This window comes from Haliotis rufescens, unplaced genomic scaffold (assembly GCF_023055435.1).
Source record: "Haliotis rufescens isolate VD_foot unplaced genomic scaffold, xgHalRufe1.0.p SCAF_5, whole genome shotgun sequence".
NCBI classification, from domain to species: Eukaryota; Metazoa; Mollusca; class Gastropoda; order Lepetellida; family Haliotidae; genus Haliotis; species Haliotis rufescens.
Window position 1 is genome coordinate 12,058,560 of NW_025964223.1, and position 24,336 is coordinate 12,082,895.

The 24,336-nt window shown below is 38.9% G+C and overlaps 1 protein-coding gene across 4 annotated transcripts in view; it reads right to left on the bottom strand.

Annotated features, from left to right (window-relative positions):
- Positions 1–7,364: 7,364 nt before the first annotated feature.
- LOC124121740 (glutamate [NMDA] receptor subunit 1-like) overlaps positions 7,365–24,336 on the bottom strand; it is a 42,312-nt gene continuing 25,340 nt past the window's right edge. Inside the window, exons 17-19 of one of the 4 annotated variants that reach the window (XM_046484798.2) lie at positions 18,948–19,093; positions 10,451–10,549; positions 9,827–9,965 (exon numbers count right to left, since the gene is read on the bottom strand). In XM_046484798.2, coding sequence (XP_046340754.1) covers positions 10,463–10,549; positions 18,948–19,093 — 233 coding nt within the window. In that variant the 3' untranslated portion in view covers positions 9,827–9,965; positions 10,451–10,462. Of the gene's footprint in view, positions 9,966–10,417; positions 10,550–15,451; positions 15,532–18,947; positions 19,094–24,336 lie in introns of those variants that run through there. The other 3 variants (XM_046484796.2, XM_046484795.2, XM_046484799.2) reach the window with 3 other exon arrangements.

Consider the following 24,336-nt stretch of genomic DNA (forward strand, 5'->3'; position numbering starts at 1 on the left):
ATACCTTAAACCTTTTCTATTGCATAAAGGAGGTATCTGTACACAATTCCCATTGGGTAGTAAGCTTGCAGGAATTTTCAGGGGGTCAAAATTGCATAAATTGAAGGAAAAATGCATAATTTGACAAAATTGGCTGTAATATTTTTATTAAGTCATTAAACTATCCAAATTATGTCTTTGATTACAGGTAATATGTTCGGTTATCTGAATTTGGCAAACATTTTGTTTCATTTAACTGTTATTCTAAATCTCAGTGGAAACATTGGTAAAAATCATGTTTTTTTACTTCATTTTCAAATCTTGTGAGTAGGTAAAACACTAATTCCATTGATTTGTGACAATAAAACCACTATAACTGGGTATTAAAATCTGCCTTAACCATTGTACTATCCTATACAAAAAACAAAATGAAAATATATTACATAGGGGTTGAGATATTGTATACAATGTTACCCAACCCCCCAAAGACCAATTTTGACGAAAATTGCTTATTGAGATATGGTGGTAGATGCTGCTGCTGTAGTCGATGAGTGGGATAACTGCAACAATGCTTAAAAACACCAAAATAGTAAACTCATTAAGAAAAATGATGTATCAAGTTTTTCTGTGAGCATTTATGGTGGCCATCTTGAATTTTGACCTGTTTTCAAAATCAAGATCTTATATAGTTCTTCAACATGGTCATGTAATATATCATATGAAAGCTTTTCACATTGTCTTTTCAATGATGTACATTATTCACTGACTCCTGTACACCATACCTTCATGTTTCGCCATAGCTGAGGTCGACAATCACATGTACACATATCAAACGAGGCGGATTTGAACCCCGCTGGCGACACGTTTTCCGACACAATTTGAAATCATTCACTTGTCGAAATATTTTTAAAAAAGTTCCCTCAATTCCAAGTGGAAATTAATTGAAATGTTGATTCAAGATAATGTGTACTTGACAAACAACTCTCCATTCCTGAAAAATAATGGAGCGTTTAAAACAATACAATGACGTCAAGGATGTGTTTTAATGAAGTGTCCACCACCGCTCGTTTTATGCCGCTATACGTGGGACAGAGAGTAACTGTGACTACCCTCTCAATGGAGTGGCTTTATATTAAATACACTTCTAATATAAGTAAGCAAAGTATTAATATACAAGCTAATTTCATGAAAAATACAATTCAAACAATGTTCAAAGGAGAATATGTGAAAACCTTCATCCACGTGGATCGATATGAAGGATCTGATATATTTGATACCTGATACAGTTTCTGGTCTACAGAAAGGAATATGCATATTAGAATCATAGTGTATAGTGTCGACACAGCTGATGCTTGATCTGATGATATGTGCATCTGATATGTATTCATATATCCCTTTTGTGTAGATCTGTTATTTATTGATTACTTTAGTGTATATCCCTTTTGTGTAGATATGTTATTTATTGATTACTTTAGTGTGTGAGAGTTGAAATTTAACGTCGCATCAGCATTATTTCAGCCATAGAGCGACTATTGATTACTTTAAGATAATTGTCATCGATGACATATATTGTCTTTACCGTCGACGTTCGTATGGACAATGTGAACACTGCTGGGTTACAGCTGCTACAACTAAACACTAATACATAACACAGAGAATAGGGATAAGTGCCCACCAAAGACTCGCATAATACATTTTCTATTCAATGTGTACAATATCTATTTTACGAATGAGTGAGTGAGTGAGCTAAATGTTAAGACACATCGGCAGTAGTTTCAGCCATATCGTGACTTGATTAATGTGAGTCATGTGAATTTTATTAGTGTAGCAGCCTAGACATCAGCAAAAGCATCAGTAGTAGTAGTAGTAGTAGTAGTAGCAGTAGTAGTCGTAGCTGTAGTCGTAGTTGTAGTTCTAGTAGCAGTAGTACCAGCAGCAATTGTAGTAGTAGCAGTAGAAGTAGTAGTCGTAGCTGTAGTCGTAGTTGTAGTTCTAGTAGCAGCAGCAATAGTAGTAGTAGCAGTAGTAGTAGTCGTAGCTGTAGTCGTAGTTGTAGTTCTAGTAGCAGCAGCAATAGTAATAGTAGTAGTCGTAGCTGTAGTAGTTGTAGTTCTAGTAGCAGTAGTAGCAGCAGCAATTGTAGTAGTAGCTGTAGCATTAGTAGTAGTAGTCGTAGCTGTAGTCGTAGTTGTAGTTCTAGTAGCAGTAGTAGCAGCAGCAATAGTAGTAGTAGCAGTAGCAGTAGTAGTAGTAGTCGTAGCTGTAGTCGTAGTTGTAGTTCTAGAATCAGCAGCAATAGTAGCAGTAGCAGTAGTAGTAGTAGTAGTAGCTGTAGTTGTAGTAGCAGTAGCAGTAGTAGTAGTAGTAGCAGCAGCAATAGTAGTAGTAGCAGCAGTTGTAAAAGTATCAGTTGAAGCACCAGCAGCCTTGGTAGCAGTCGTTGCCGCAACAGCAGCAGTGGCAGTAGGAGGACAACGGCGAACTTGGGATACAGGAAGGCACATTTGTCCTATTGCGTTGTAGATGGAGGAGGAAGAGCGTTACAAGCAGTAGCAGTTGAAAGTGATCGTGCAGAGAGTTACCCCCCTTCCATCACGTCTGTCTCATTTGTAGCCGCCGGAGAAAGTTTGGACGTCACTTATTTGAGCCATACTTACCTGTTGAAATATATGAATATATTCAATGAATACAATTATAAACAATATACCACATGCAAACATGTCGTGTGAATACATTAGGTCTTTGACTGGTATTTATAAGTTGGATGGATATGAAGAGTGAAACTTTTTTTAAAGAGAACCACGTGTTTATTGTTTGACAGGACGTTTCAGGGCTTTTTCTTTCCTCTTCAATAAGTCAATGAGAGAACCAATATTTTCAGAAATCAGTGGAATTAGTTTCGGGCGAGAAGTGCAGGAAAAAACGGAAGTGGTGGTCGTGGTTGCGGGATTGGGGAAGTGTGTGAGGAAGTAGAAGTGGTGGTCATGATTGCGGGAGTGGAGACGTGTGGGGGAAGTAAAAGCGGTGTTCTTGGTTGCGGGAATGGAGAAGTGCCGCAATGGGAGAAAGAAGTGGTGGTCATGGTCAAGGGAGAAGGAATGTGTCACAGGAAAATTAGGTGGTGGTCATGAGTACGGGAGAGGAGTATGGGAGGAAGCAGAGGTGGTGTCATGAGTACAGGAGAGGAGTATGGGAGGAAGCAGAGGTGGTGTCATGAGTACAGGAGAGGAGTATGGGAGGAAGCAGAGGTGGTGTCATGAGTACAGGAGAGGAGTATGGGAGGAAGCAGAGGTGGTGTCATGAGTACAGGAGAGGAGTATGGGAGGAAGCAGAGGTGGTGGTCATGAGTACGGGAGAGGAGTATGGGAGGAAGCAGAGGTGGTGGTCATGAGTACGGGAGAGGAGTATGGGAGGAAGCAGAGGTGGTGTCATGAGTACAGGAGAGGAGTATGGGAGGAAGGAGAGGTGGTGTCATGAGTACAGGAGAGGAGTATGGGAGGAAGAAGAGGTGGTGGTCATGAATATGGGAGAGGAGTATGGGAGGAAGCAGAGGTGGTGTCATGAGTACAGGAGAGGAGTATGGGAGGAAGGAGAGGTGGTGTCATGAGTACAGGAGAGGAGTATGGGAGGAAGAAGAGGTGGTGTCATGAGTACAGAAGGAGAGGTGGTGTCATGAGTACAGGAGAGGAGTATGGGAGGAAGAAGAGGTGGTGGTCATGAGTTTGGGAGAGGAGTATGGGAGGAAGCAGAGATGATGGTCATGAGTACGGGAGAGGAGTATGGGAGGAAGCAGAGGTGGTGGTCATGAGTACAGGAGAGGAGTATGGGAGGAAGTAGAGGTGGTGGTCATGAGTACAGGAGAGGAAGAGTATGGGAGGAAGCAGAGGTGGTGGTCATGAGTACGGGAGAGGAGAACGGGAGGAAGCAGAGGTGGTGGTCATGAGTACGGGAGAGGAGTATGGGAGGAAGCAGAGGTGGTGGTCATGAGTACGGGAGAGGAGTATGGGAGGAAGTAGAGGTGGTGGTCATGAGTACAGGAGAGGAAGAGTATGGGAGGAAGTAGAGGTGGTGGTCATGAGTACGGGAGAGGAGGAGTATGGGAGGAAGTAGAGGTGGTGGTCATGAGTACAGGAGGGGAAGAGTATGGGAGGAAGTAGAGGTGGTGGTCATGAGTACGGGAGAGGAGGAGTATGGGAGGAAGCAGAGGTGGTGGTCATGAGTACAGGAGAGGAAGAGTATGGGAGGAAGCAGACGTGGTGGTCATGAGTTTGGGAGAGGAGGAGTATGGGAGGAAGTAGAGGTGGTGGTCATGAGTACGGGAGAGGAGTATGGGAGGAAGTAGAGGTGGTGGTCATGAGTACAGGAGAGGAAGAGTATGGGAGGAAGTAGAGGTGGTGGTCATGAGTACGGGAGAGGAGTATGGGAGGAAGTAGAGGTGGTGGTCATGAGTACGGGAGGGGAGTATGGGAGGAAGTAGAGGTGGTGGTCATGAGTACGGGAGAGGAGTATGGGAGGAAGTAGAGGTGGTGGTCATGAGTACAGGAGAGGAAGAGTATGGGAGGAAGTAGAGGTGGTGGTCATGAGTACGGGAGAGGAGTATGGGAGGAAGTAGAGGTGGTGGTCATGAGTACGGGAGAGGAGGAGTATGGGAGGAAGTAGAGGTTGTGGTCATGAGTACGGGAGAGGAGTATGGGAGGAAGCAGAGGTGGTGTCATGAGTACAGGAGAGGAGTATGGGAGGAAGAAGAGGTGGTGGTCATGAATATGGGAGAGGAGTATGGGAGGAAGCAGAGGTGGTGTCATGAGTACAGGAGAGGAGTATGGGAGGAAGGAGAGGTGGTGTCATGAGTACAGGAGAGGAAGAGTATGGGAGGAAGCAGACGTGGTGGTCATGAGTTTGGGAGAGGAGGAGTATGGGAGGAAGTAGAGGTGGTGGTCATGAGTACGGGAGAGGAGTATGGGAGGAAGTAGAGGTGGTGGTCATGAGTACAGGAGAGGAAGAGTATGGGAGGAAGTAGAGGTGGTGGTCATGAGTACGGGAGAGGAGTATGGGAGGAAGTAGAGGTGGTGGTCATGAGTACGGGAGGGGAGTATGGGAGGAAGTAGAGGTGGTGGTCATGAGTACGGGAGAGGAGTATGGGAGGAAGTAGAGGTGGTGGTCATGAGTACGGGAGGGGAGTATGGGAGGAAGTAGAGGTGGTGGTCATGAGTACGGGAGTGGAGGAGTATGGGAGGAAGTAGAGGTGGTGGTCATGAGTACGGGAGAGGAGTATGGGAGGAAGTAGAGGTGGTGGTCATGAGTACAGGAGAGGAAGAGTATGGGAGGAAGTAGAGGTGGTGGTCATGAGTACGGGAGAGGAGTATGGGAGGAAGTAGAGGTGGTGGTCATGAGTACGGGAGAGGAGGAGTATGGGAGGAAGTAGAGGTTGTGGTCATGAGTACGGGAGAGGAGTATGGGAGGAAGTAGAGGTGGTGGTCATGAGTACGGGAGAGGAGTATGGGAGGAAGTAGAGGTGGTGGTCATGAGTACGGGAGAGGAGGAGTATGGGAGGAAGTAGAGGTGGTGGTCATGAGTACGGGAGAGGAATATGGGAGGAAGTAGAGGTGGTGGTCATGAGTACAGGAGAGGAAGAGTATGGGAGGAAGCAAAGGTGGTGGTCATGAGTACGGCAGACTGAATGAGAATAAGATGTGTTTGTTTGTTTGTTGTTTAACACCTCACAATATTCCAGCTTTATGACGGCGATGAATGAGAATAAGAGAGGGCAGTAGGAGGAACATTGAGGGAAAGGTATGAGTCTCAGTGGTAGTGTTGCTGATGGTGACAGTAGCGGCAGCACCTATAAAACAGCCCGCAACTTGAGTAAATACTGGACAGATTGCATTTGGAGGGTAAAGAGAATACTAATGCTTAGTGCAACTTTCTGGCAGTATTCTGATACTATGATTATGAAGTTCATTCGACTGTCAGTCGTTTCCATCTCAATTACAAATCAATGCCCATCAATTTCCGAATTCTTTCTTTCGATTTTCTCACAATAGTGTTTCTCTCTGATGGTGAAGTGACCCATAGTGACATAATCCATTGCTGATGACGTGTCACACTGACTTTTGTTGTATCCTTAATGTGAATAACAGCTGTGATACGTATCTGTACGAGTGGGCTGGTTTGGGGATATTATCATGCTAATGACACATTCTCTCTATTAATGTTAAACTGACGGCCTACAGAAACTATATCAAACACAGCTATTAAAAACAAAATGATTTCATTTTGAAGGCACACAAGCATGTGTTGTTATATGTTCAGAATTTTAACAGATAATTGTCACAGATAATGATGTCAGTTATTGACGTCCGTTATGAAGGTGTGGTCAACTGTTTAATATTCGAGGAAGTAGACAGTGACCCCATACACAATAAACATTGTCACCTTGAAATCGCGCAAATCAGTCAAGATGTCCTCCACTGGCGCTTAAACATGCTATAACATGACACAGTCAGGCAACTAATGAAGGCTGCTCGAATCCGGTGCAATTCCCCAACCCGTGCCTGAGCAAGGCCTTGTTTTGTAGGTGGAGGAACTAATCGTTCTCTGATCCGGCGATCCAGAAAGGCCTAGAGATGTTCTTTATGGGATTTCGGGTGATATCTTGGCAGCCAGGGCAAGACATTGATGTGTTTGGCATGCAGATGGTTGGTCATAATCCTTGCCGTGTGGGGTCTTGCGTTGTCTTGTTGAAACAGGCAGTTTGGGTCTTGCTTCACTAAAGGCAGAAAAACTGGACGAAGTACCTGATCTATACAGTGTTGGACAGTCTGATTGGCATCAAAAACTACCAGATCTGTTTTGACATCACAAGGGATTCCTCCACTTACGATAACGTTACCGTCACCATACAACTAATCATGATCACAACCACATGCATCCTGTCCCCCTCCCCTCCCCCACCTTGTCATCAAGGTACTCTGATTCTCCAATCAGTCCAAAGAAGTTGAAGTGAAGTCTTTACAAGTTCCTGTTCTCATGTACAGCACGGGCCCGTCTCAATCTCTGACATTGATGTTGGCATCTTAGGGCTACTTGACGACCTGGTCTAAACACCCGAATGCCATGCAGTCTCAACCTCCTGGACCTTGTCCTGATGCTGGCTGGACGGATGTTTGCACCCTCAAGAATATTTATTCACAGTCTATTCACCAGCTGACCTAAGAACCCGACCCTACATCTCACCCTATACCGCACAAGACTGGTCAACAACTAATAATATACCAGCTATTAAAACAAAACAAATGGCAACGAGAATGGGAGCGGTATTGAGGAGATATACTCCCAGCTGGCACAATATGCGACGTCCGGAACATCACATGGAACAGACACATCCATTAGACTGTCATTTTATTGAACTGAAGAAGACAAGTTATAATACCTGCATGGACAATGACTTGACAATGGAAGAACGTTATTGCACGCTTGGGGTAAACTCGTAATATACATGAGCAAAGTATGTGTCTCTCTTGAGATGAATAAAAATCAAGAAGAGAGTGGCACAATCTCAAAATCACAATAAAGAAATAACTTCAGGTGAAAACATTTTGTACTAAATTTTGCAAAAGAATGAAATACACTTAAGACTGACAGATTGCACAAGATACTGAGTCAAACTCTGAGCAGACTGATAATCAACAAAATATCAACTGAAGAAAAGTATCAAGTATATGTAAACATGTATCACATGACTTCACAGAAAGAAAAAATGTTTAGACTGTCATTTTCGTCCAGACTAACAAGGTATAAACAATATAGCCAATAATCAGTTAAATTGTCACAAAGTGTAAACCATATCATGAATAATCAGTTAAATCATTGGCAATTTCAAGCAGCTCTCTGATCAAACTTCAGTATCACACACTTGAGCCTACAGGATTACATATAGTAATATGGATAACCTTCCAGTACGTAGTCACACGTGTCAAACAGCTTGTGTCCATGCTTGACATTTTATCTACACCTGAATGAATACAGATTATGCCTATGCTTCTAAAAAAAACCAGACTTTCAGAAGGGATGTAACTAAATCCTGGTTATGCAAATGAATAAATCTGCAAAGGTAATTTTACATATGATTTCTCCCAATACCTTCCCTTATATGTGAACAATGGATTACCAGTAGACTGACACTTCTGAAAATATATCTTTGCGATAGAAACATCTTAATTGAAAAGACATCCCAGTATGACAGCCAGGGGATTCAGAACCTGTGGAAAAACTAGACTTGCTTTGTTTTTTATGTAGAATTAAAGTAAGGGCAGGGTGGAAGGGAAAACAGTTATGGTTCAGGGACTGTGAGACAGACTTTGCTTCCAGGTGCTCTGACCTCCGTACAATACTTCAGAAAATCTATCATAAAAATATACTTTTTTACATACTTAATACGATTTATTGCTACATTAATTTTGGCTAGATTAACTTGATCATGTTGATACTTGTTATTGGATTACACAATGCCACGATAAAAATGGAAATGAATGATTGTCATTCTAGAGGAGGATATATTCTCTAACGAAACACTAATATCTGGCCATTCATATTAAAACATGTATGAAGGTTCATCCTGTCTGATTTGTCATGTTATTGTTTCATGATCAAATTGATAACATTTATTTTATACAAGCAGATTCAGATCTTCATTGGCATAAACAACACTTCAGACACTCAACAATATATACAAGTAACTCCCCAAACTTCCAAAGTTGAAGACAACACTCAATATAGATAAAAATGGACTATTATGACTACTTCAACAAGCACAATGTCTTGTGCAGAATACATTTCAGGTAAGACTTCATTAAGCCTGACCTCCATGAACAAAGTTCAAATGTTAATAATTATAGGCGTTGGAGATTGTAAACATGTAGTTTCCATATTAATTGTAGCTTCATGACTTACTGCCAGATTAATTTCTGTGATTTACAGTTTTTGTGTTCAATCACTGAATTCGTAACTGCCTGGTGGTCATTGTGACAGTTTGATACTGAAAGTCTGAAGCTCACTTTCCTGTGGAAATATTGATGAAATGTTTTATGCAATGTTTCACAACAATGAAATAAATGAAAAGACCAAACAAACGATGGTGATATGAGTATTTGCAATACAGTTCCAGAAGGGGAATCACCAAGAATATGTTTCAACAACCGCCCTTCTCTTACTTGAGTACTTAGACAATCAGTAGCTGTGGACTTGAAGTCACTGGCTACCATAAAAGACAAACTTTCAATGTAATCAACTCAACAAATGCTTGTAAATCATAAATTTGTAAAAGATAACAATGACACAATTGTCTCAACTTACACTAGATACAATCTGAATAAACTTCTACAAGATCTACATCTCTAGCCTTGAAAGCATAGTGTAATACCAGCAACAGTAAAGTGGGCATGAAGTCTCTCAAGATGAGCCAAGATACAAAATATGACATTTTCTCCTGTTTGATCTCTTCAAAGCATGAGTACAAATTTGCATATCATTTTCAGAGATCTATATCAATTTCATCCATGAAAATAGAAAACAAGAACAATTCCTAGCAAAGGCAAATTCTCTGTCAGAAAAAAATGTAAACTTGATGTCATGGCCTCTGCCAAAATGTCTCATTCCAAAACATTGAAAAGATACCATATTCTCCAAAGATAGAGAACATGAACACTGAGTATCAAATCCAAGACCTATATAATGTTATACTCTGAGTTCTGGGGGGGCCGCCCCCACGTGACGCTGCGACCTTGGCCGGAACAGCTGTGGGTGGGAGTGTAATTAGGTGGAGGTGGGGTTGCAGCATACACCCGGCTGCCAGTGGCCTCGGCAAATGACTGACGGCGGAAGACTGGAGTACTGTTACTATCCATAGACGTTTGCTGTTTCATGAGTGAGTTGGCACGCAGTTGCTCTTCGCGTTGTTTCTGAAGTGTCTGACGAAGAGTTCTACGTTTCTGGAGAAATAAATCAGGGTAATTGTTTTAATGTATATCAGAAAATCATTTAAGAGTTTATGTTGCAGACAGTCAAAATTAATTTTCACATCACAACACTTACACAAGAAATACAGATAGTTTCTGCAAAATAAAACATAATTTAGGTGTTGATGAGGCAGGAAAGATATGAATCTTGAAATCCCATTAATACGAACAAATAATTACAACAGTATCCATTTCAACCTTCATGACATGAAATACGACCTATATACATCATCATAATGAAGAATGTTGCAAGGAATATTTATCCATTTCACATTCAAGTATTACCAAGGTTTTTTTTAAATTACACAAATAAGTGCATCAATTGTTAATTCAACATGTTGCTAATATGCTGCAATTCTTGTAACATTAGTTACCTCCATATTTAAGATGGAAATACTGAATCTTTAAACAAGTGCATTTAATACCGCTAAGTGTGTTTCATATTGCAATATCCGTACTAGCAGCGAAGATCACAAGTAAACAACGCCGTTGTCATTTTTGCCAGGCTCCGTCAGCTCATGAAGATATGCCCAAGTCTCCCGCAATTTCTTTTTTTTCTGCAAGTGGATAAAAATTGCCAACTATTTAGTGTAAAAGCCAACACAGCTACTAATTCTACTTACAAAGAGCCCATATGAAAAAATTGATGTCAGTCATAAATGGTATATTTTACCACTGCCTCTTTCAAAATAATTAAATAAATTTAAATAATTTTTATTAAAAGACATGATTATTTTATCACATAAAACACATCATGAAATTTCATGACTATGTCATTTAAAATGTTGGTCAAAGAAAAACTTTTTTTCAGTCAAACCTCTTCAAATTAAATGCATAAAAATATAAAGGCGAAACTTTCTAATTATATTTCAATTTTAATAGGAAAACTTCATTTGGAATGAGGCATATACTTTTGTGAATTCCTGATCACCATTTGATCAATTTAGTCAGCAGGTGCTCTTTGTGCAAGTGTTAACCCCAGCCAGTGTGACCATGCAGTGAGATAGCCTGCTCCAAGCAGCATGCCCCAGTCCGCGGCCCGTGTTACAAGAGCATCAACTCTACACAGCCCAGGTGGAGGAGGGAGGGAGGGAGGGAGGAAGGAAGGAGGAGAGGAGGGTGAGGACTGAAATAAAGAGTAGCATTATTGGTTGTGAACACATATCTACAGACCTGTCACCTGGATTTTGACTGTGTATGCTGTTAATGAGGTGCAAGTATAGGTCTGACTGTCACATAACTTCTCAAAAGAAGTTAAAAGACACCCGATTCTTTCATATCACTATAGTTAATCTGTAATGCAATGAGTGAGTGAGTGAGTATGGTTTTATGCCGCTTTCAGCAATATTCCAGCCATATCACGGTGGGGGAACACCACAAATGGGCTTCATACATTGTAACCTTGTGTGGAATTGAACCCGATGTTACACTTTAACCACTAGGCCACCACCCCTGTCATGCCATGACAGATTAACTATAAAAATATGAAGGAATTGCATGTCCTTCAACTTCTTTTGAGCAGTATAAGTATATGGATGCTGTTTTAACACTACCCCAGTGACAGCAACACACATCCAAGATTGCACTAGTTGCTCAAAACAAAGCATTGTTTTTACAAGAATTTGGTTAATGGCTCCGACTATGTAAAAATTCACAAATGTTCTCAACATATAAATTTTTAAAACAAAATTTTCTTTTCCTGTCGAGTCTGTCTCCTATCTCCGTAATGAAACAAATTCAGGTACAGGAAGGGAAATAACCCTTATCATTCACTTAAAACCAAATATCTTAACATATTCTTAAAAATGTATTTTTATTTCTATCACAGATCCTATACCAAAATAGTACAAACAACACTAATAAGAATTTCCTAATCTTGAATACTACTTGGGTGAAATCTACCTTTGCATCATAATGTGACACAATTTTAGGATAACAACTTCTTTATCATACAGGGTCTACTTATTGAAAGTTGACTGTACTGTAGTCATCAGGAACACAAGAATAATTTAAGCATTGGCTGGATTTTGGCAAGTGAAGTAGTCTTCTCAAAAGAATTAAAAGAACAAACAATTTCTTCATATTACTCTACCTAATCTGGCATGGCAATCTTATTGAACAGGAAACTTCTTTAACTTCCTTTGAGTAGTATCTATATCATGATAGGACTATTCAGGTGAACAGGTCAGATTCTATGTGTGTTCCGAGCAGTGTTAATTGTTCATGTTAGTATTTAGTTTGTTCACAGTTCTGTCAGAAACAGAAGTAGGGATAAATAAACCGACATGTTTGCTGAGATAAATCATTCCAACAATTGAAATTTGTGTTAAAAATGAAAAAAACCCTTGAAGTCTATTTGTAATGTTTCAACGAAAATATTCAAAATGTAAAATTAGACTTTTCTGGTTCTCATTATCAATCTTTATTCAGTGGACGAGTGGGGAAAGTGAATATTCTGTATGCAGTGACACGAAGGCAGGCTGCCACAGGCAAAACAATAAACTTGTCTCAGAGTAGAGGAATCCTTCACCAAGGTCATGTTAACCTTTCCAGGTCTGCTTATGTTGATATGCAGCAATCAAAATGACTTATCTCAACAGAGGACTGTCATTTTCAAAATGGATCTTTTCTGACAGTGTTTTCCTACAATACCCCTTCAAATTGCAACATTAACCAACAGTTTTGACGATAGCTGTACAAAATGTGTCCTTCTGAACATATACATGTACTCTTGTTACTGTATTTCATCTTATTATGACAAAAGAATATTGTAACATACAATATTGTAATCATTACAGCACTATGGACAGCCATAGTTAACTGCATCTTTATAAGAGCATCATCAGCAAATATTTATATTTACACTGAGTGCCACTTTTAACAATATTCCAGCAATATCGTGGCAGGGGACACCAGAAATGGCTTCTCACATTGTGCCCATGTGGGGAATTGAACCTGGGTCTTCGGCGTGACGAGCGAAGATTTTAAGGAAAGGTGAAGGGCTAGACACAACACTAGTCTAATATATAGATTGACAAGTTGTTTCTACCCAAATCTAGTTATGTCACATAAGCTACTAGTCTGAAATGACCTATGGACTAGTTAGACATGACCAATAGTGTCTACCTCTGTCTATCTAAATTTGGACAATAAGTGCAAGTAGGGACACGTTCAAACTATAGGATTCTCCATACAAATCTCTCACATCTCGAAAAAATCATTTTAACAAAGATTACAAAATTAGAGACAAGGATTGTTACATATCCAACGTTATTCTTCTGATGCTTTGATTAAAGGCATAGCTTCAACTCTAGGCAATATTCCGTCAACTGTATCATGGTTCAATTCATCCTAAAACGTTCATGCTACACACAAAAATCAGCCTTAAAAAGCCTCATGATTTGATTAAGCCTAGAATAAGCCACTCCCAAATCCACACATCTTCCCAATATTATACATGCCTGCCATTCCTGGTGAGCTTTCAAGGGCTTCGAACATGATCAATGTTTAACGTCCTAGCACTCTCATACAACCCAAACTTAACTTTCATCTTATAGGAAGCAAATGAATCCACGCCAGTGGGCGCCTCCAGAGAGTTGCTCATTCTTGTCAACATTCCACATACTTTCTTTTTCTATTCTATTTTTCTCAGTTTACAATACTGGTTGATAACATGGAAAATAAATAGGAAAAGACATTTCTGAATCACTACTAGGGATACAACCCAATTGGATACCATGGGAGCAGCATGGAGCTATCAGTCAGCACATATACCACTTAACACTACTAGGGACACAACCTACAACCGGACACCATGGGAGCAGCATGGAGCTATCAGTCAGCACATATACTACTCAACACTACTAGGGACACAACCTACAACCGGATACCATGGGATCAGCATGGGGCTATCAGTCAGCACATATACCACTTAACACTACTAGGGACACAACCTACAACCGGACACCATGGGAGCAGCATGGAGCTATCAGTCAGCACATATACTACTCAACACTACTAGGGATACAACCCAAACCTGACACCATGGGAGCAGCATGGAGCTATCAGTCAGCACATATACCACTCAACACTACTAGGGACACAACCTACAACCGGACACCATGGGAGCAGCATGGAGCTATCAGTCAGCACATATACTACTCAACACTACTAGGGACACAACCAAAACTGGATACCATGGGAGCAGCATGGAGCTATCAGTCAGCACATATACCACTCAACACTACTAGGGATACAACCTACAACCGGACACCATGGGATCAGCATGGGGCTATCAGTCAGCACATGCTACTCAACACTACTAGGGACACAACCTACAACCGGATACCATGGGAGCAGCATGGGGCTATCAGTCGACACATATACTACTCAACACTACTAGGGATACAACCTACAACCGGATACCATGGGAGCAGCATGGGGCTATCAGTCAGCACATATACTACTCAACACTACTAGGGATACAACCTACAACCGGACACCATGGGATCAGCATGGGGCTATCAGTCGACACATATACTACTCAACACTACTAGGGACACAACCTACAACCGGACACCATGGGATCAGCATGGAGCTATCAGTCAGCACATATACCACTCAACACTACTAGGGACACAACCAAAACTGGATACCATGGGAGCAGCAAGGAGCTATCAGTCAGCACATATACCACTCAACACTACTAGGGACACAACCTACAACCGGACACCATGGGATCAGCATGGGACTATCAGTCAGCACATATACCACTCAACACTACTAGGGACACAACCAAAACTGGATACCATGGGATCAGCATGGGGCTATCAGTTGGAACATATGCTACTCAACACTACTAGAGACACAACCTACAACCGGACACCATGGGAGCAGCATGGAGCTATCAGTCAGCACATATACCACTCAACACTACTAGGGACACAACCTACAACCGGACACCATGGGATCAGCATGGGACTATCAGTCGGCACATATACCACTCAACACTACTAGGGATACAACCCAAACGGGATACCAAGAAGTCATGTTCATACATGGGGAGACTTAACTTGGTTTTTATCATTACATCTCTATGAATAATACCACATGGTCCCATTTATCATAACACATAGAATATCAACATTTAACACACCACAGTGTCAGACTATCCAGATGGCTTTGTACAGCAAATATGTGAACCATCATCTTATATAATCTTGCATCAAGTATTATCAGCCCTAATCATGTGTTAAGTCTGAGCAGTAAGGCTGGGATCAGTTTCTTGACAAACTTTAAAATGTCAAAGCCCCCAAAAGCAAACCAACAATGGCAAGAGTTGAATGGAAGGAGCCTGCTGCAGGATGGAAAGATTAGAATTACAAGATTATTTATCTAGCCATGGGCAGTTATTATTTTCAGGATATTAAGCCAACTCATGCAGGAGGCCGAATCCCTACCGAGAACTTGGCAGAACATCCTACAGATAAGTCTAGTTTGCCTGTGGACAGGCGCCTTCCTCATTGGCTGTTGAGGGTTCCTGTTGGTAGAAATGTTTAAGATTCGGGGGATATTAGACCTGTTATAATATATGCTGTACCAACAAAACACTTGTCTATCACATCTATCATTTACTGCTAAAGAAAACCAGCACTGTCAAATGGATCATTTAGAACTGCATCAGTCCGAGGTGGAAGCTACAGAGGACAAAGAATGAAACAACTGATCTTGTGGAGATGGATGCAAAATATGGATTTGGGCATGAGATGTGAATTGGAATATAAAATGCAGATTTTGGACATAAAATGCAGATTTGGATATAAAATATGGACTTGGATATGAAAAAAAGATTTGAAAATAAAGTACAGATTTTGGACATAAAATGTGGATTTGGATATGAAATATGAGAAAATTCCACTAACAAAATAAAAGGGAGTGTTCTATTAAAATGTATAAGGAAATGAAATGAAATCTTTTTTTTCAGTATATCCATCTTGTGATCAAAGATTAACTGTTTCAAACTTAAATGTTTCTACATGTAACTACTAATATAAGTTTAGTTCAACCATAGATCAGCTCTGTCCAATGTACTGGTGGTAAGTATTAGTAGCAGCAATTACCGGAAAATAATATGTTTTAGCTGAATCAATGGATCCGCTTCACTCAAATAATGATTCTAATTTTCCAAACATCGAATCAAGAAACACTTGTCTTTATGAATGTGTGACCAAATCAAAAAGTGTTAATTAAGAAAAACAGGTTCAATTTGATTAGGTTCGAAGTTGTTCGATTCCATAATTGGCATCACTGATCTTGGCTATAAACACTATGTTAATGAGTAGCAAGTTGATATGCAATTTTTTTACATTGCATTCTATATCTACAAGCAGGAAGTGTATATAAATGATACTAATGTGTGGAACAAATAAGAAAACTATTTAATTTGATAACAGACTATGTCAATGTTATTCCTTAATTATTATCATCTTACATTCTTTCAAAAACATTAAGAAACAGAATGTTCAGAACATAACAAATATATGCCAAAATGAAATCACTGAAAGTGTTATAATTTCCCTCTTGATCAGTCAATAACTGGAATGTTTCATAGTCAATTGCAGGCTATCCATGATTCATATCTAATGACAACCATCCAATCAAATGACTGCATTGGGAAGAGAGACCATCCTTACCAATAACATTACAGCATTCAGATGCAGTTATTCAAAGATTTCCAAATTTCACTTAGATTCCCCAAGTTGGTGAACAGGGCTTCCATGTTTCCCCAGCGCTGTTCCTTGTTAGTAGTTATGCAACTATTTACAATATATGAACATGTCACTTCAAACCAGCACGAAAGGTACAGTTGCTCTGCTGATTACATAAGGCTAAAAAAATAATAGTCTTGGTTCTCAGGCACCATCCACATCATCGTAAAGTCCGCACCATGTTTTGTTTTCATTTCCATTTTCCAAAAAATATTTTTAAATCCTAATACTTGAACACAATGTGATCCAATATACCACACAGTTACTTCCCTTTACATGCGCATCTCGTGTTATGGTCATGGCGGCAATAGGAGTTTGTATACTTGTTTATGGAGGGAGGCCCTTTGTTTGAACAAGAAAAAAACAAAAACACCGTCCGCCTGCTCTATATTTTCAAAAGTTGCCTGAGAACCAATTCTTTTATTTATTAGGCCTAGGATATGTGAATCATGTTTACTCAGGTAATTGGGGCAAAACTGTCCGAATATTGTGAAAGGGTACATCTTACCCTGCTTGATGGAGGATGTCGTTAGTTTACATATATCACAAATGATGTCAATAGACACTAAGATGTAACATTAACTGTTAAATCAGCAAATGTTTCAAATTCTTAACACAGTCATGACGTTTTCTAACATTTTGTCAAAACGATCTCAAGTCTGCAAAAGACTAATATTCCACTGAAATCTTCAGCATGAAGTTTTAACCTCATTCTCCAAATAATGCACAGGTACAGACGCTAGTCTACTATCTACAAACATATGAAGGTACATTCACCAAAACCCATGCAACATGTTAGGCAAGTAGATCATGCTATGTGTGTTAGTAATCATAGTTTAAACTGTTAGATGTATTTCACAGTTACATCCGTAGACATGATGCTCAATGACATGAGAGAAATAGTCCCGTTTTAGAAATTCCCACAACACATTGAACATGTAGTGTATATATCATTGAATTGGTTGTACATTATGACATTCAACAATGTAGCAAAGAAGCGTCAGAGAGCACTTTTACAACAGTTCATTAAAGTAGAAGACTTGACACTGACATGACACACAACAAAATGACATGTGAACAACATACGACATTTACTACACTGTAGGCTTACAGACACTGGCACCATCGCCCAGGAACCAAAGTCAAAATACTTGACAGGTGATATAACCAAAGGATAAGTAATCTTACTTATGTTTTCATACAAACAATGTAATCAAAAAAATTACTTCAATATTTACCCTTGTCTGTAATGATATAATGCATAGTGACAATCACTATCCTTTAACAGGAAATCCAGAAGGCCCACCACACAACAGGCCTTAGACTGGAACAGTCTCCATTTTATTACAACTACCGTATTCGACGTAATAAGTGCCCCGCTCTAATAAGCGCCCACAGCGATATTTGCTAATATATTGGCAAGTGAACAATCCCAATTAGCACCCCTTCCGATTGATCAATGTACACAAGACTTATTTATTTGTGTATAATACGCACTCGTGTGTTATATACACCCTTAATTATGGGCAATTTAATTCTGGAAAAATATATCTGTCGTATATAAACAGTCAGGCCGTCAGCATAAACCACGAAATTTATCTTTCAACTCTGTTTTTCCACCAAAATAATATTCTAATAAGAGCCCCCTATTTCTAATTTTGAGAGCGCCCTGGGCGCTTATTACGTTGAACACGGTATATAAACAATTGCAGACATTACCTCAAACACTGAACAAGCCAAATGACAAAAGAATATAATGAATTTGTAAAATTGTTACATTAATTTAAAAAAAAAGGTTTTTAATCAACTTGAAAACACAATTGTGATAAAGAAATATACATCAGACCCTTTGTATTATTTTTTAATTAATTTTGGAAACATGGACTACCTCAAGTCTAATACAAGCCTGTGTTTTACATAACTCTAAAATCTGTGAATATGTCACCAATATTGCAATCTCAAGTACATTCTACACTGACACCTTGTTTCACAAACTTTCATAGATTTATCATCAACGACGCAAATGATCCTAAACACTTTCTACACACACCTTCCTAGTTTCGATACAAGAGTGGACCTACTGCTCTACTGGTGTACTGCTGGTGCTTGCAGACACTGTACACTGACATGACACAATACCACAAGAATATGTCACAGACACACAAGTACAAAGCCCGGTCCCACTCACCTCTATGTTGCCACGCCACCTGTCGGCTGCATTGCGGGCCAGCTCTAGCTCCTTGTCCTTCAAGCCACGGTGTCGCTTGTACGCAATCTCCACAAATATTAGCAGAACGCCTGCCACGATACCGCCAGCTACCATCATGAACACACCTGGAACGAAAAAACGAACCATGTCTAATGCATTCTTAGAACAACTAGCCAGGATCTCAACATCTAGTCTAAGTAATATAGGACTCTCAAACCTTCCTACACTATATATATAACTTAATATTTATGCTGTGCACAAAACAATTTGTATAATAAGAGCATGTTTGTAAACCAGGAACACTGTTTCAAAGCAATAGCAGAATAATCAGTTTACTCAGACTGTTGGTATATAAGCAGTTATATCCCACTTCCAGTCTTGTTGCCATTTGTTTTGTTTTAATTGCTGCCATGGTTTCTTTTGCATTAACTTAACATGCATTGTCTGATAAACTGATAATTGCATAATACACCTACACTTTTCCCATGCTCATATGTTAACATATCAGAGTTTAATCAAAACTGAAGTGACAAGTCCTCCCTGGGATATAAACACTCAACATTCTGATTGTCAAGCCACTGATTTGACACTGGGGGTGAGTGTAGGTAGAAGTGTTTGGAAACTATTCATGTTTCAAGGAATGCTTTTGTGAAAATTGTGTGGCCTCATGAAGATTTACTAGCCTCAATCTAATGGTAGGAGTCCCTTCTTGCTGGTGATGGCTTTTTTGAAAACTTGAAAAATAAACAAGTACATTTCAGTCTGTGCCAATAACTGTTGAGTCTACTTGCCTGAACATGGCCCCTAGCATCAAATTCAGTAGAACTTAGTGTTATCATATGTTCTTTTATTAGCTGAGCTTACAATACCAAACAGAATTGTACTAGAATCCGACTATGGACTAGAGGCTAAAGTCGTAGAAGTGTTTGGTGGAAGATACTTTCACCAAAACCAACGGAAGAATAATTTTTCCATGGGGATATCTTATGCTCCTCAGATTGCTATTAACTGAAATTGAATTTGCTTTCTTATGAAAATAATAGCAAAATACATACTTGGTCATTCATCTGTGATTTATGCAAAATAAATTCAAATTTGCATTTCAGCTATCTTGCTGCTGGGGACCCAACAGACAGGACCTTCTGACCTTTGACTTTATAATCTTTTGACATGGGAAATGTGGAATGTATGGTTTCTACTTCCAGAAAAATGTTCAACCAATGATTCAAATTGTCAGAATTACAATATTACAATTTGGTTTCCATGACAACCAATTACATGACAGGCACTGGGCTGAAGACAGGTGATGACTGTATGCAGGCAGTAACAGCTAGCACACTGTTTATGTATTAACAACGACATACAATTACATACAATTGTGTCATGTATGACGTGACGTCTGATCAAGAAGACATTACACACATTACAAAATACAATGGTGCAAGTGAGCCTTAGCTTACAGATTCAATGCCTTTGATTTGATAACTTGCTGCATATATACTTATTGATAAAACTTCCGTAATTGATACATAATCAGAACTGTAAATAAGACTTTGAGGAGACATTCTAAAGGCAACAAGACTGATAAATGAGAAAATGTAAATATATACACGTGCCCCCTTCAAACCCCCTTGACGTAACACGGATTCATCTTGACCTTTATCATCATAACAAGTTCCAATCCTCCCTGGTCTGCATAACTCAGTACCATTCACATGTTTAAGGTTTTCTTTCTTTCTTTGTTGCTAACGCCGCATAAGCAATATTCCAGATATGATGGCGGCCTGTAAATAATCGAATATGGACCAGACAATCCAGTGATGGAAGTTGTGAGCAATGATCCATGTGATCTGGGTACGACAACATGCTATCAGCCGAGTCACCAAGCCTGATAACCAGATCCATTTGGTCGCCTCTTACGACCAGTTGCTTGGGACCTATTCTCACCCGGAATCCCAATAGGGATATGTTTTATGTAGGTTTAATTATTTTTGTTCTGTTGGCAACTTTGTTAGGAACATGTTACCTCCATTCTTTATGCTGAATGCCCTGTTATATTTGAAAGGTTTGTTATCTTGTTCAATAGACTTACAATGGGATCATTCTTTTCATTGTACTATTATTGCATGAAAATATATTCATAGTTTTATTACATAATAATCTGATAGGAACAACATTATTTTGTGGTTTTTCCAACAAAATCCTTCCAAATAATTTCATAAGAAAAAGGCAATGGCATCAATTTTGACAGTTAACTTAAATCAGTCGGATAACACTGGCCATGAACCACCACCTCCCTACCAGGACTAAAACATTTTTACTTTTTATGCATACCATATTAAACATTAGTCTTTTATACCCACAGTCAACATAAACTGTAAAGTTCAGATTGGCTCAATATAAAGGAAGCTGTTTTGGAACAACATACTAAGTAGTCCTCCAATCTAGTCTGCTGTAATACTGTCACAAGGCGGTGCAAAACTGCAGTTGTGCATACAACACATAGTTTTATTTAGGAGATAAATTTACTGTGTTTTCAGGGTAAGGTTAGATTACCTGGAGACTTGATGGCGCAAAATTTAATTTGAAACTGATCGCATGGCGGGATGCTTCAAATATTAAATTTAGAACCTTCAAAACAACAGGCAACCGAGCTCAACATGGAAAACACAGTACTTTTAGCTCCATTCTACCATGACCAACATAAATTGGGATTATTTGATGACAGAGCTGTCAAGTTGTGTTGAGTCCAGGCTTGTCACGACCATTTCTTGGAAATGGGTAGACTTGCCCATTGCAGTATACTTGCCATAAACTAACAACAGAGAGAAAAACACAAACAAATTGTCATCAATTCAAGTAATATATTCATAGCTAAACGTGTGACAAAGTATTGTTTATCATAATGATTAACAAATTTAACCATAGCTGTAATCATGGTAATAGGAGTCTTTCAACGACCTGTGTGATTCACAGAACGAACTTCTTGTTTTCGATTTCCTGTGTTTACCAACACATATTTAATCAGAGAAATGGTATTGGAACTTAAAACTTCTGATCAGAATGATCAGTCATGGTAGAATATGGCTATACCTTTCCTTAGCTTAACCCTCTGGATGCTGAGTTTTTAGTTTTCTGAAGCACACTTTCATATGTTCTGAAAAGTGAATGTTGGGCAAGCATTGCGGTTAAAAAATTAATTGCAAAAATATGATTGGTTTGAAAAACAAACACTGCAAAGTGTAATCCCAAATTTTGTTTTCGTCAAAAAACAGCACATTTTGTCACTTTTAATCATAAACCAATGAAAGTACTCTGACACAGATCTTTTTATTTGACAGCTTTATGTTAACTGTAAGTGAACAAAATACTGCCTGATATCTTAACAACATAATTATATATTGCATGGATTTGTAGGCATATGTATAACATTACATATTTGATAACTAATCATAAATGACAGAAATCAAGGTTTCGCTATGACTTTAGTTCGATGTCATGACTTGTTTTATGTCTTTGACGTCAATGACAGGTAAAGACGACATTGATATTTTGATTAATATATAGCTCACCTAATTTTTGTCTATAGTATGAAAAATCTATAAAAAAATGAAAATCCTAATTTGTTGCTTTTAGACAAAACATAAAATGACTGTCTTTACCATGGAAATAATGTCTTGAATAAATCAAAAATAGATAGTTGATCATGTATCTTAATTGTACTAGACAACACCTATTAGGCATCAATTTTCAATAAAACAAATACTCAAAAGAACATTATAAAAATATATATTTTTAATACCTTATTGGACATTATTATTATTTTTTTCAGAACTATACAACAAAAGATGCGAAAAAAGCTCTTTTTGCATGGAATTATCAGGATAATCATTTCAGGTTTGACCAACTGGGTACCTGTCGCGTTTGTTATTAATGTTTAAGAAATTCTTAAAGAAAAAGAGAATATGTTTAATATCCTGAGATTACAATATTTATTACAAAAGATTATATTACCCATAACGAGAGGTCTAATTCGGAAATCGTTTGTGACTAAATTTTACTCAACTGGCGAATCATTTGACATCAATGTTTTGTCAATCAAACGACCAGAAACAATTTTTTAAATTCCTCATACAAATGTATGCACATATATTAATGAAAATATTTTCCATTTCATTAACTTAATATATTCAGTTTTTATAGAAATTACAATATTGAATAATAGGTTAAAAGGAAAAATGTACATTTTGCAGTTACATTTACTTTTCATCTTTTAACATTTGTCTAAAGGAAAATAAATATGGTAAACAACACCAAATTTGTCAAATTTTGTATGTCAACAAAAGATTATCAAAGTTGTGGCTTAGATCTATGAATGATATGATCTCAAACATAACAAAAAAGTGTAATAAGTACATGAAAGAATATGTAAAAGATACACAAAATCTCCATCATGATTGAAACTAGAGGCAGCAGGGCAGAACGATGATGTTTACTTTTTCACTGGACATTCATCTAAAGAAAATACCAAATATGTACAACAATGTTAATGTAGGACATCACTTTTGAAGACTCAGTGGGACAAAATGGCATGCTCAGTGACAGCAGTATGCAGGATTTTCAGAGGATGACTTTCATTGGTTCAGGTGTGTGAGTGAGTTGGGCTTAACGCCGCTTTTAACAGTATTATAGTTATATCACGGCGTGTCAGCTTAATGTGGGAGGAAAGCCCAAAGTGATGCAGGTCTCACGTTTACCACTTCGGCAAAACCCACGAGCCTGGGTATGGTGCTGACAAACCAAGAAACATAATCGGGGCTAACCGGTATTTGAAACCCACAATCATAGGTTTCTGGCGTGCCAAAGGGACGCAACTCTGGACAGCGAATCGTGACGACTGGGCCAACCACACCCCCAGTTGATTCAGGGATAGTGTACATATAAATGTGTCATGTAAGTAATCAGAAACAATCTGACAATCAGTGTGTTGCCATTTGTTTTTATGTTTTCCATTGTGACAAAGAGAATTAGTCAGATATGCAGATAAATACTGTCATGGTTGTGCGTGATACTGGATCATTTATCGTGTCACACGGAACAGAAACTTTGCCAATGTTATTTGAATTCACCAAATCATTGTTATGTATCTGTTTTTAATTTCTTAATTCTTCCTACAATACTCTTCCCATGCATATTCTCAAATATGTGAGCCAATGTGTGGATCTCTTAAAATAGGAGAAAATGCTACACAGTGTACAGCCCCAATTTTGCTTTGTTTACATTTTCTATCAAGTATAGTTTTCCGTACACAGCATTCTTTTTCACACCTGATACATTTCCCTTATATCATCTGGACCGTTTGTTTTAG